General features: G+C 43.7%; 1 protein-coding gene across 9 annotated transcripts in view; it reads right to left on the bottom strand.

The window, feature by feature from the left end:
• Positions 1 to 1,586: 1,586 nt before the first annotated feature.
• The window catches only part of CSNK1G1 (casein kinase 1 gamma 1), a 32,908-nt gene continuing 21,772 nt past the window's right edge, over positions 1,587 to 12,722 (bottom strand). For 2 of the 9 annotated variants that reach the window (XM_087972727.1, XM_026684109.2), the window contains one exon: positions 5,209 to 6,715. In XM_087972727.1, coding sequence (XP_087828853.1) covers positions 6,661 to 6,715 — 55 coding nt within the window. In that variant the 3' untranslated portion in view covers positions 5,209 to 6,660. Of the gene's footprint in view, positions 6,716 to 11,629; positions 11,838 to 12,722 lie in introns of those variants that run through there. The other 7 variants (XM_026684107.2, XM_026684111.2, XM_087972731.1 and 4 more) reach the window with 6 other exon arrangements.

Here is a 12,722-nt window from a genome sequence, read left to right as displayed (position 1 = left end):
TGCCAAGTTTGGAGACCTCTGCTATAGACGCAAAGAGCCATAAAGTTACTCCAGGGTGACCTGAGTCCTTTAAAGTAGTGTTTTTCAACCATGGGCCACCTTAAGATGGGTGGACTTCAACTCCCAGAACTCTTCAGCTGGCCATGCTGGCTGTAGGAATCCTGGGAGTTGAAGTCTACCCATCTTAACGTGTCCAAGCTTGAAAAAAAACAAAACACTGCTTCACAGCATCCTCTAAGACTGGCGTGTAATGCTTCATTGGACAGATTACATAACTCTATATTAATTATTCAAAAACTGTAGGCTTAACCTCCAAGATATAAAACAGATCTACTCTCTGTGCTGCTGATGAATAGGGTTTATATTTTAGGCCCAGAAAAGGATCGATGTTAGAAGCTTGGTAAAAGATGAACCTGCCTTTTGGCATTGGATATGAGCAGAAAATAAGAAATGGAGGCTTTGTGTAACAGTAATACCTTAAAAAAAAAATCCAAGTGTACGATTTAAAGCACCCCAAAGTGGGCTTCCTTCATCAAAAATTGCATTCCGTGAATCCAAGCAGTCTTTTATATAATATATTGCCCTTGGAACACTTGATAAGTATTTTAAAGGTTTGCTACATGCAAGAAAAGCAGCAGCAGTTAAACCATTTTGAAAAATAAATCTTGTCTCTGCAGAGGTTAACCTTTTGAGGAGGCACATGGATCAGAGGTGGGTATTCAGCAGGTTCTGACCAGTTCTGGAGAACCGGTAGCGTAAATTTTGAGTGGTTCCGAGAACCGGCAAATCCCACCTCTGACTGGCCCCATCTATTATCCGCCTCCCATTAAGTCCCAGCTGATCGGCTGGGTCTTCTTTGGTTGCCCTGAACAGGAGAACAGAGCTGGAAAGCAGGTCAGTGGGGTGGGGAGGGAATGGGGATTTTACAGTATCCTTCCCCTGCCACACCCACCAAGCCACGCCCTCAGAACCGGTAGTAAAAAATTTTGAATCCCACCACTAACGTGGATGCTTCACATGATTTATGACTGTGATTTGTGACGTTTATTGCCAGTTTCTGGTTTTGTGCTGGTTTTCCAGCAGAAACATGTCTGTTCACAAGAATGGATTTGTTTAATGATCGTGGTTAGATGTCTATGAAGAGTCAGTCATCCAGGTCATGGTTATCCCAAAGGTGGTTGTTAAATGAGCCACCATGATCATCGTCCCAAAGAGGCCACTGGGCGTTCTGGTTTTTCTTTGAAGACGTTTTGCTTCCATTCCCCACCATCCAGTCGGAGCTTCTTGGATGAGAAGCGAAACGTCTTCAGGGAAAAACCAGAAAGTCCAGTGGCCTCTTTGGGACAATGATCATGGTGGCTCATTTAACAACCACCCTTCAAAAATGTCAAAAAAAAAACAAAAAACCGATCTGGTCATGTGTGCCTCAACGTACGACTGCAACAACTGACAACTGGATTTTTGGTCCCAATTGTCATAAACCAAGGACTCCTTGTTCAAAGAAGGGCACTCTAGCACTTGTTTTCATTCTGATTTCAAGATCAGAATCCAAGATCTGTGGCAAAACAATGAACAGACCGGAAGTGAACAGAGCAAAATCAATGTTTTATTTTACATTAAAATGGTGCCAGTAGGGGGAGAATGTATTCAAGGTACACAACATTTCTTGCAATGTCCCATTCAAAGAGGTGCGCCAGAAAAAGCTGGAGAAAGACCCATTTCCTGGCACGGTAAAACCCCCCACTCGTGCTTGAGGAAGGCATTTCCTACGCATGGCATAGATAAGCCCTTATCCTGGTTGAACTGTTTTCAAACGCATTTCAAAGTGACATTCATCTTGGAAAAGGTATTTCATGTTCCCCCACCAAGCGGCCACCGCAGGGCACGGATGATGAGAGGACAGTCAAAACATTGCATCCTTTGTTTCAAATAGAATCGTTAAAAAATAAAAACCCAAAAGGCATTTTAACAAGAATCTGAACAGTGCACATAATAATACTTTAAGAAGAAAAAGAGAGAGAGAGAGAGGGAATAAAAAGATTTTCACAGCTGATTTTTCTTGACGGCAAGAAGAGCTGCCCTCGCTCGCTATCCCCAACCCCACGATTTAAAAGCACAACGGCCGGCCGACGTAGGTGAAGGAAACAAGACGTAATAAAATATACATCCCACGAGGTTTTCCAATGGGAGCAAGCCACTCAGCTGCACTTCCCTGACGGGAGAAGGTGCGATATTTGGTTCTGGCCCAGACGCCCAAAGTCTTAATTCCCTTCTCTTCTGATCCATGGCAAAACCCACTTTTGCCCCCATCCAAGTGGGCTTCCTAAGTGAAAAAAAAGGCAGCTGCTGTTCTAAATTCCACATGGTAGCACCTAAAGTCATATAGCAATAGCGCAGTTGGGGTGGGGGAGAAATATCTCTTTTTGGGGGGGGGGGGCTGAGGGGAAGCGATTATACTCCTGAGACGGTCTGAAAAGAACGAGAGAAGTCACCTCAAAGCCTTCCGAATTCCCGCCTAGGTTGGATTGGCACCTTGGAGCAGATCCCAGGAAACAGGGAACACGCATCCCCGCCAGCCTGGGGAGAAAAAGGTGGCCTTCTCCTGGGACTCAGCGGGGTGACGGTCTCGGGGAGAAAATACGGGGGGAGTCTACTGCGCGAATTTGGCAATGAAGTGAATGGAAGCAAAGGCTGCTGCCCAAGTTCGAACTCGAGGCTTGCTGCATATCAAATACAAGAACAAAATAAAGACTTACAACCCCCCCCCCTTTCCAACAATCATGCCGTGCAGGGATAGAGAACCGGGGGGGGGGGGGCTTTTGAAAGAGCCAAACTACAAATCCCAGCATCCCCGGTGCTAAATCAGAGAGTTGGCAGGGCAACGGGATCTGTCTACGGACTTCCCAGCCCTTGGTAGAATGAATACAATTCCTATGAAACTTCAGTACACCTTACATTTCTCCACCCTTCACAGACAATTCCATGGACAGTAAAAACATTAGTTTGAAGAAAGACAAATCTTGTTTCCGATTACTTAGGCGATACGCGTCAGACAGACACAGCTCGGAGAACCGCCGAGGCCATCCACCGCTGGGTCCTTTCATTGCTAGCCATCACGCCAACATCAAGGCCTGCAGGAAGTGACCAACCTCTACGTTCCTCACTTACTGAGGCTCACAACTAGTAAAAACTGGCAGCCTTCCGGGGCAAGGAGTTGGTACAGTCCGTGGGAGGCCCCAAGAAAGAGTACCACAGACAAGGCATAAAATCTGTTCCTCTTCTCGCAATATCTTGAGAAAGCAAAGATTATGGCTTTGCGCTTAAGGGGAGAGTATGAATTTGGCAGTGCACGTTTGTAAACCCACCCGGCCCTCAACACTAAGCTACACGCCAGGGGCTCACCCTGGATCTCCCATTTACCTTTTGTAAGAAAGTCACTGCTCGTCAAATCTTGGGAAAGACACACCTGGGGACTGCTGTGAACCAAGAAGAAGCAGTAACCGTTTGCTCGCCCCCTTGTAGAAGGTGTGGCACGTGAAAGAAATGGAAGAACGGATTTTGGACTTGGGAACATCTGGGCTTGAAGACCAAACGTCTCTAGGAAAACACCCCCAGCCTCCCAATCACTGGTTCAGGGGATGTTTGAGTTATGGTCAAAGGGTAACAACTGAGAGCAAAGTTATCAAAGCCACTGTGAAGTTAGAAGAGTTTTCTAATGCTGGTCATTCTCAGTGCGATGTATGTACATTTTTTTGAATGTGAATGCAGAGCTTCTTCTAAATTAGCAATTCGAGCTTATTTATATATATTAAAAAGGGAAGTCAGAATGAGCGACCAACACCGATAAAACAGATTTGCTAACTTCCAAGGATATGGAGAGATCTGAGGATAAGATTCTTGGCTCGAACAGAAGTTGAGTCCTTTTTTTTTTTCCAGGACAAAATAACCAACAGCTAATGGACATGCATATATGTGAGAAGCCCTCTTTCTAGATAACTGGATATCGTTATCTTTCTTTCCTAAACAGATATCAAATATCTGCTGATATTACATTCTGACAGAAAAACTGTGTCAGACTAGTAAGGAATCCTGAATTCGTTGCTCCTGAAGCAATGCAATCCTCACTGTTTATAAATAGACTTGGCTCTGGGAAAGACACGTAGGTTTTTCAACATAGTTCAGAAGTAAATTATCCCAGACTGGAAGCCAATGTGTTTTGCCTCATTGGGAAAGGGAGGCTACAGATCCAAGTGCTGATATTACAATTTCCAAAGAAGCAATGAAGAACTGTGGGTTTTTTTTTCCAGGAAGCAAACCAATGCTCTGTGTAAAATGACTCATTAGCTTATATCAAAGGGAGATCCTAAAAGGAACAGGTCCCTATTTCATACTAGAGATGTACTGAGGATCTAGAAACAAAGCTGTTTTTAGTTTAAAACCATAGCTCTCCCTTGTTGCAAGCTTCAAGTTGTACCTTGATGGGGGGAAGGGAATCCCCAGACTGTCTTGCTCAGTGTCAAAATATTCCACTTTCAGGATTTTCAAAATGGGCAAGAGAAATATTAACGCTGCTCCTGTTAGAATTAAAGAGCTGCCATTTTCCTTTCTGAATTCTTTGTTTTTAACTCCTCCAAAAAGCAAGCCTGTTCCCTTGGTAAAGGTGGAATAAAAAGCTAATTTCAATTGGTATTTAATATTTAAAGCAAGGGAGAAACTCTCAACTCTTTTATCCGTGATGAAAGAGGAGGATGACAAAGTTGGTTTGTGTGGGAAAAGGTAGAAGTCAAGAGAATTTACGCACAGATTACTGACCACCTGGCCCCTGGCCCATTAATGGGGAATTGAGCAGCCATCTACAGCTCTGCAAAGGGAAGTGGGGCTGAGATTCTAACATTAAGACCAACATCAGGCATGAAGAAAGTATTTGAGATGAGCAGGAGTCCAGTCCGGTGGCATTTCCCCTTCTAGCAGTTCTTTCATTTGCAAACAAGGAACTTTGTGGCTCGTTTCTCCCCCTACAATCCTGGACGTAGCTTCCTTCCCAGGAGTGCCCAAAAATTAGTCGCTGGATCAACAGGGGTCGTGTTGCCTTTTAGACTGATTTTAGGAGGCGAATCCAAGGGTCTTGAAGAAGGATCCTCCTCAACTCCCCTCTCCAAGTCTACCCAAAGTTCCCGTCTACAGGGAGAGAGAAAAAAAATAAAAGCCTTGCATTTTTGATATTTTATCTCGTTGCGTGTCCAGGTTCGCATTAATGAACTCTTAGGCCCAGGTTTTACAAAACAGAAAAAAAAAAAATCAGCAGGCACTACATAAAATGACGCCCTCTTCTAGTCTGTAGAGTTTGACTGAAAATCCTTGGCAAAATCCAAACCAGAGACAAAGTGTAAGGCAACGGCAGTGTCCTCTCTCTGGCCGAAGCTTTGCTCCACTTAAAAAGGCCGAGGGGCCTCATTTCATTCCATGGTCATTTGTCCAAAGTTCAGTCCAGCTGACTTCGCTTCTCCTGCCAGCAGAAAAGATTTTTTTTTTTTTTCCCAATCTCAAGCCAGTCAAGATAGGCACCACGGAGACAAAACCACAAGCAGGGTGTTCAACAGGAGCTGGAAAAAATTCAAGTAAGCGGCAGGGCGCAAACACCGTTGGGCCGTTAAGAAGCCGGCAGCAGTCCTGGTGGAATCCTAAACAGGGACGGACGGATGGGCAGCCTGTGTTAAGAGGGGTGGGAAGGGCCGAGCCTCATTCACCACGAGGAGGAGAGAACACACACACACACAAACAGCGTAATATGCATCCATCGTGTTACAATAAAAAAATAATAATAATTAAAAGTGCAACAAACTTATGCTCATTTAGAACGGACAAGTTTCCTCCAACCATTCTGGGGAAGAAGAAGAAGAAGAAAAAAAGGAGACATCACCGAAGCCAGAAAAAAAAAAATCAAGGCAACTGGAAGAGTAAATTGCAATTCTCCGACTGTTGGCTCACTGCCATGGATGCTGTCCATGGGCAACCATCAACGAACACCGGCTGCCCGGGAGGAGAGTTGGAACCCAAAAGGTTTGGATGTAGGAGAACCTTGGGGCTCATTCAGCAGCAGCTCTTCCCTTGCAGCCATGAGTTCCCTTGGCCCTATAGGCTCACCACAGCCCCCTGTTGGGGGAGAGGGAAGGGAAGAAGGAAGGGGAGGGGGAAGCCCATGGAGAACCCAAAGGGGAGGAGGAACAAAGCCCATTCGCCAGGAATGACGACCCTCCCCCTTTTGAAGGGATGTATGGAAAAGGAAGGTAGGTATCCAGCCTTGTCTTCCATCAAGAGCAACCAGTGCCTGGAGGGGAGGGGAGGGGAGAGGCGGTGGAGGGAGAGATGCTCTCCTGATTTTACCAAAAAGGAGCCTCAGGAGTGAATGAGGAGTGAACGAGGGAGACCATCTGGGGAATCCACCTGAATGTTTATTTTGGAATTTCCCCCTCCTCTCTCTCTTTTCTCTCTGTCTCTCCCCCCTCTGTTGTTGTTGGTTTTTGTTTTGTTTTTTGGTTTAAAGTGTCCCTTGTTTCTTGACCTTCCCCAACATGAGTCCCCTCCCCCCCCCATTCAACAAGACTTGGCAGGAACAGCAGGTACGCAAAAGACCCCCAAAATGCCTTCAGGAGACACCTGTTATTTCTGGCGCTGAGAAGACTTCCTTCGTTTCCTCTTATAGAAGCAGCAGCACCTGGAGCACAAAGAACACAGCCAGTCAATAACAGCGTCCCGGGGCCTCCCCGAAACCCCTCTCCTTCCAACACAACAACACATAGCACAGGGTGGAGCCAACCTTCTTGGAAGCCCTCGAGACTTCCTTCCCCCAGCCACCCTCTCCTGCCAAGCCAGACAATCCCAACCCAATGGGACCGTGTGCGCTCACGAGGACCACACAGCAGGAATCCATACTTTTTCTTTTCTTTTTTAAAGCGGGAAGGGTCTCCAACCTTGGCAACTTGAAGACTTGTGGACTTCAACTCCTAGAACTCTGGGAGTTGAAGTCCGCCAGTCTTACAGTGGCCAAGGTTTGGAGACCTCTCCCGCTGTAATCCATTCTGACCTCCCGCTTCTCCATCTTTTTCCACACCACCTGCATTCACACCAACCAGGAAGGTGAACATGGAAGCTTTCATTCATAAGAAGCCACGCCGTTCCCCAAAGCACAGCCCGAGCCTCCATTTTCTCAAAAAAACAAAAACAAAATGTAACCTGGACAAGCAAGAAGCTCTCAAGCTCTGGGAGGGTCTAATTAGAGGTTCAGAAGCATGAAGAAGTTTGCATGAGATGCCGTTGGGACAGATCCATATAGCACCGGAAGGCGGAGGAAAGTCCGAGTAGTTGCTCACACGGAGATTAGAGTTGATTATTTAAGGATAAGTGGGATGAAATTTTGGACTAATAAGGACTTGGGTTGTCCTGGAGTTTTCAAAAGATCTGAGGTAAAATTTTGGGAGTGTCATTTGAACAAAAGGTTCTTCTTTGCTCATTAGAAAATATGTTTTTTTTAAAAAAGGAGAAACAAACTCCTGATGTAATCTAAATTAGATGGAGATTAAGTGTTTTAATACTCTTCCTCCTTATTTCATTACAAACAAACGCAAAATTCAAACCAGGAGATGCTAATTCCTCCTTAGTTACATTTTCATCCTGGTTTCATTCATACCTTCCTATTACTTTATATAAAAGCAAATTTCCCTTTTATTTGATAGGGAACTGAATGCAAAGTTCAAATTAGTATCCTGCATAAACGTTGCTGATGGCATCTGAACACGTTGACTGTCTGAATCCTTTACATCCTAGTGTGCTCTCATTAAAGATATTTGCACTTCCAATTCCTTAAAAAAGGAAATTAAAGTGACTGTTAGGTGCATGTACCCATATTTAAAAAGCAGGGTGCCATTTCTGTTTAACATTTAATTAAACAGAATTGATACCCTATTCATTATTAACATTTATTCCTAACATCCACATTTCATCAATTAAAGTATGTATTAAAAAGATCTTCTAAACCAAAACATGCCATGAGTAGATGGAACAAATAGTTAGAAAGATTTAATTTGAAGTACTTCCTTGGAACTCCCAAATTACCTCTCACTATCTTCAAAAGTTCAACCCTCTAAAAAATAGTCTTTCTCCTCTGCTGGATGAAGTTTAATCTGTCTGTCCATGTAACACATTTCTTCTACAGTACGGATTCCAGCCTTGGCAACTTTAAGACTTCTGGACTTCAACTCCCAGAATTCCCTAGCCAGCCAGCTGGGAGTTGAAATCCACAGGTCTTAAAAGTTGCCAAGGTTGTTCGCTAGCACCTTTTTCCAGCTTGATGTCCTGCAAGTGATGGGAATTTTATCATACTCAGATGAGGATGACTGAATTAGTAATTTAACAGAGTTGAAGGGCAGCAGTTTGTTGAATGCTGGGCTAAACTGTGTCCTGGCCTGCCTGGGATAAATGACAAAAAAAAAACCCAGCTTGCTGACATCACTACAAGTTTCAGTGCAGGAAATAAAACCCAGCCAAATTATGGAAACCACAGTAGGTTAGAAAAATGTCAATCGGTATAAATTAACTATGTTAACCTTTCTTTACCCCCATTCCTGAAAAATACTTCCCACCAACTTTTGCTATCTAAGGTAGTCTTCCTTGGGAACTGATGACATCAGAATTGGGTAAGAGTACAAAACTCACAAAGTCCTTTATCTTGTGGAATGGATCAACCCCACAAAAGGGATTTGGACAGCGAGAAAGGCGGAATATACATTTAATAAATAAAGAATAAATAAAACAATAAAAGATGCTGGGGGGAGCAGGGGGAGGAGATGGCAACCTTCTAATTGCGGTGTCCAACTCTTTCAGTTCACGTACTAATTGCAAATGGTCATATTCAGCATCTTGCAAAAAAGGGTTCCTAGACAATCAGTTCCTTGACCAATTGTTTAGGCTATGAGATTATAGAGAAATACTCCAGATTTGCATTTAGGTCTAAAATAAATTTCCTCAGGTACTTGATTAGCTGATTGGTTGGTTGGTTGGTTGAGATGGAAGATATGTAGAGCATGCGATCCGGTATATGGACAAAACCTCACAAGAAATAACTATAATAAAAGAGAAAGGGAACATGGCTAGTGTTTTGACAAGGTTTTCTTTTTAATCAATGATAAAATGAACAACCAAAAGTGAAAGAAGATGATCGGTAAAACCTGAGGGGCGCCTGTAAGACACTAAGGGTGACTTATTCTGCACAGGTGGCCTCCTTTAATGATGACACTCAGGCTGGATGGTTCACAGAATGAGACAATCCAGTTTCTTATGAGAAGCCTGGAGTGGACCTGGGAAGCTTCACCTACGCAATGAATTCACTATGAAATGAAGCAGAGACACAGAGTCACATGGAAGGACCACATAGGCAAGAGTCTCTTTAACATACTATTCCCCACACTTGAGATTTCCATTTGAGGCTAGTCTTTAAGGCTCAACTCAACCACATCCACAGGCATTGGGGCTGCAATGGCCAAAAGGCAGCATGGCAGTTGGCCCAATCTACCTGGGAGGTGTTGTTTGGGAAAGAAGGATCTGCACAAAACCAACCCTGGCAGAGGTGGCTTCTCATGAACACAGGAAGTATATTTTGGAGTGTTGGAGGACTGCTGTGGCAAAAATGGATTAACCGTTGGATTAACCACAGGTACTTCTCTAGATGTACATATTGACACACCATAAGATGGCAAGGGTTCCACAATATTAGTCTATCAATTTATGGAGGTGGGCACTAAATTCTGGCTTTCCTCCTTCAAAAAGAAAGCTTGTTAAAAATGTTTCCCTAAGTGCTACTGAATAAATTCCCCTGAGAATTGGTCAGACTGAAGTGAAGAAACCAATCTTTTCCAGCTAAACAGTGAGACTGTGCAAAAACGTGTTATTGTGGAGAGCCCAGTTCATGACAGACAGATAAAAATTCTGGGCAATCACTTCTAACAATGATCTGGGTTTTTTGCCCATTGTTTTGTCTTTGGCATCCACTTCATTTTTGGCCTCGGTTCTAAATGGCACCAGAATGACTGTTTTTGCTTCCATGTGCCTGTCCATCAAGACTTTTTCATGTGCTTGTCATCAAGACTGTTCCATGTGCCTGTCCATCAAGACAAGGCCTTGCCCAAGACACCTGGCCTTTTCACGGTGGGCTTTCACAACTATGATGCTCTACAATTCCTCTACCCAGATTTGGGTCCACCTTCACAAGTGGGAAAAGCTTCGAAAGGCTTTTCAGAGAAGTTATGTGGTGCTCTGAAAATATCTAGAGATAGTTTTACCTATATAGATTTTTAAGGTCTGTGGGTTGTTGGACAGTGTGTCAATATTAGATATTTGTTACAAACATGATTTAACCCTTGCCTAAGTAGAGGAGAAGGAAGGGTAAAATGAAATGGCCAGATCCACAACTCCTGAATGTCAAATACACATAGCATTCTATGCACAATTGTACATCCAGGGGCGCACCCCACAATTATCACAAACCGAGTAAGCTGAGCCAAAGACAAAACAGCTCAGTTTCTGTTATTTGGGCTAATGCTCGGGGAAGTATCCCCTTTTTGGGCCAGGAGTGATGCATAAACTCTTTTGAAAGATTTCACACAACAGAGACACACACACACATCTATTCAAATGTTCCCTAATCTGAAAAATGAACGGGAATCCCCAAAGGGTACTGTATGGGATTTTTAAAAAGTGATTTGTCTCCTCTCTCCAAGTTCAAAAGACTTAAATGAAAGACTGTTTTCAGCATCTTTCCCCAACCTGATGCTCTCCAAATGTTCTTTATGAAGTAAAGAAGGAGTTTTGACTGATGTGAGCTGCACATTGGTAGAACAAATAGATCACTTTTTGACACCCCCAAGAACTGCTATAAAACATTGCCTCAAACATTGAGAGCCACTGCTACTCAGTATATATAAAGTTAAACTCTATGGCCTTGGAATAAGCTAGCAGCCTTTAAGATGGGAGGACTTCAATTTCCAGAATTCTGGGAGTCGAAGTCCACTTGTCTTAAAGTTGCCAAATTTGAGAAAAAGAAAACAAAATCCCCTTGCCCGATGCTTTTGGAGGCATGTTATAATTAAAAATAACAGATTCCATTACTTTGGTCTTCATGGTTCCTTCAGACCTTTGACCATTCCAAACCACCTTTCTAATTTTTTTTCTGAAGTACTAGACAGTATTTCAGAAAGAAACACAGAGAAAGAACCTGGTTCTATAAGCCACTCAGAGTCACCTTGTGGTTGAGATGGGCTGCAAATAAATTTAATAAATAAATAAAATAACAGGCTTGGAGATCCCAGGGAAGTGGGGAGCCTGCAAGTGTTGGTACATTTATTTTTCCAGTCTTATTTATGTGTTTTAACTGTTTAATTTTTTTTTATAAAAAGATGTTTTTAAATTGTGTTTTTTATTGTTTATTGGGTTCTTTTATTGAACACCACCCTGAGTCACATTCGTGAGATGGGTGGCAATATAAATTTAATAGAGAAATAAAATGTATGTTATATAGCATTCACCCCAATAATAACCCTGACCGCTTCCTGGCATTACACGGCACTCTCTGGCATTTATGATTCAATGTTTATTTTTGCATGCAAAGGTGGCACAGCAAATCTTGACAGAGGCTGTAATACCAAGAAACCACTCTCAACTGCATAACAGGTGAACCGTAGGCGTGGCCTTCTGCAAAACTGTCTTTATTTTATTTTTCTGTAGCACCAACCAAGCATATCACAAAGAACAGGTCTGATAGGTCCGTACCCCGAGGGGCTTACAATCTAAAAAAACAGACAGAAGGAAAGCATTTCTTTGGCAGAGCAAAATTTAGTGAGTGTACGAAAACAGAACATGGGGGTAGTCAATGGCTATGTGTTGTTTATTTTCACTGAAGAAGAGTCTGTAAGTCTACTGGTGGCTTTTTTCAGGGATAAGCTATATCCATAGCTTGTGGCACAAGAGCAGGGCGTTTAAAGAACTACCTGAGAAACAGCAATAGCACTGAGACTTATATACTGCTTCACGGTGCTTTACAGCCCTCTCTAAGAGGTTTACAGAGTCAGCCTCTTGCCCCCCCCAACAAAATCTGGGTCCTCCTTTTACCCACTTTGGAAGGACGGAAGGCTGAGTCAACCTTGAGTCTGGTGGGATTTGAACTGCCAAATTGCAGGCAGCCGGCAGTCAGCAGAAGTAGCCTGCAGTACTGCACTCTGACCATTGCGCCACCATGGCTCGGAAATAACTCCAAGGTCAGGGGTCTATCAGGAATTGCATTTGATGCGCCTTTGAGGTGCTTGATGTGAGAAAAATAAATAGGGAATCGTCACAGGAGTCCCATACAGCGGGGGTCCCCAATCCCCCAGAAGCCAAGGACCGTTCCGCTCCGTGACTTGTTAGGAACTGGGCCTCAGAGCTGGAGGGGAGCAGCGAGTATTTGCAGCTGCTCCCCAGCGCTAAAATCAGCTCCCCTTCAGATCATCAGGCATTAGATTCTTATAGGACCCTTTATGCAAAGGGATCTAGGTTGCATGCTCCCCTCTCCCCCATCCTCCTTTTGTGGAAAAATTGTCTTCCACGAAACCCTGGTGCCAAACAGATTGGGAACTGCTGCCACCGATGGCCAAATAAATCAAGGCCAAATTCTCAACCCAAACCAGAGGCCTGTT

The sequence above is a fragment of the Notechis scutatus genome, chromosome 11, assembly GCF_049901735.1.
Source record: "Notechis scutatus isolate UNSWTSFEM ecotype Mainland chromosome 11, rNotScu1.2, whole genome shotgun sequence".
NCBI lineage: Eukaryota > Metazoa > Chordata > Lepidosauria > Squamata > Elapidae > Notechis > Notechis scutatus.
This window is presented reverse-complemented; position numbering and strand designations above follow the sequence as displayed.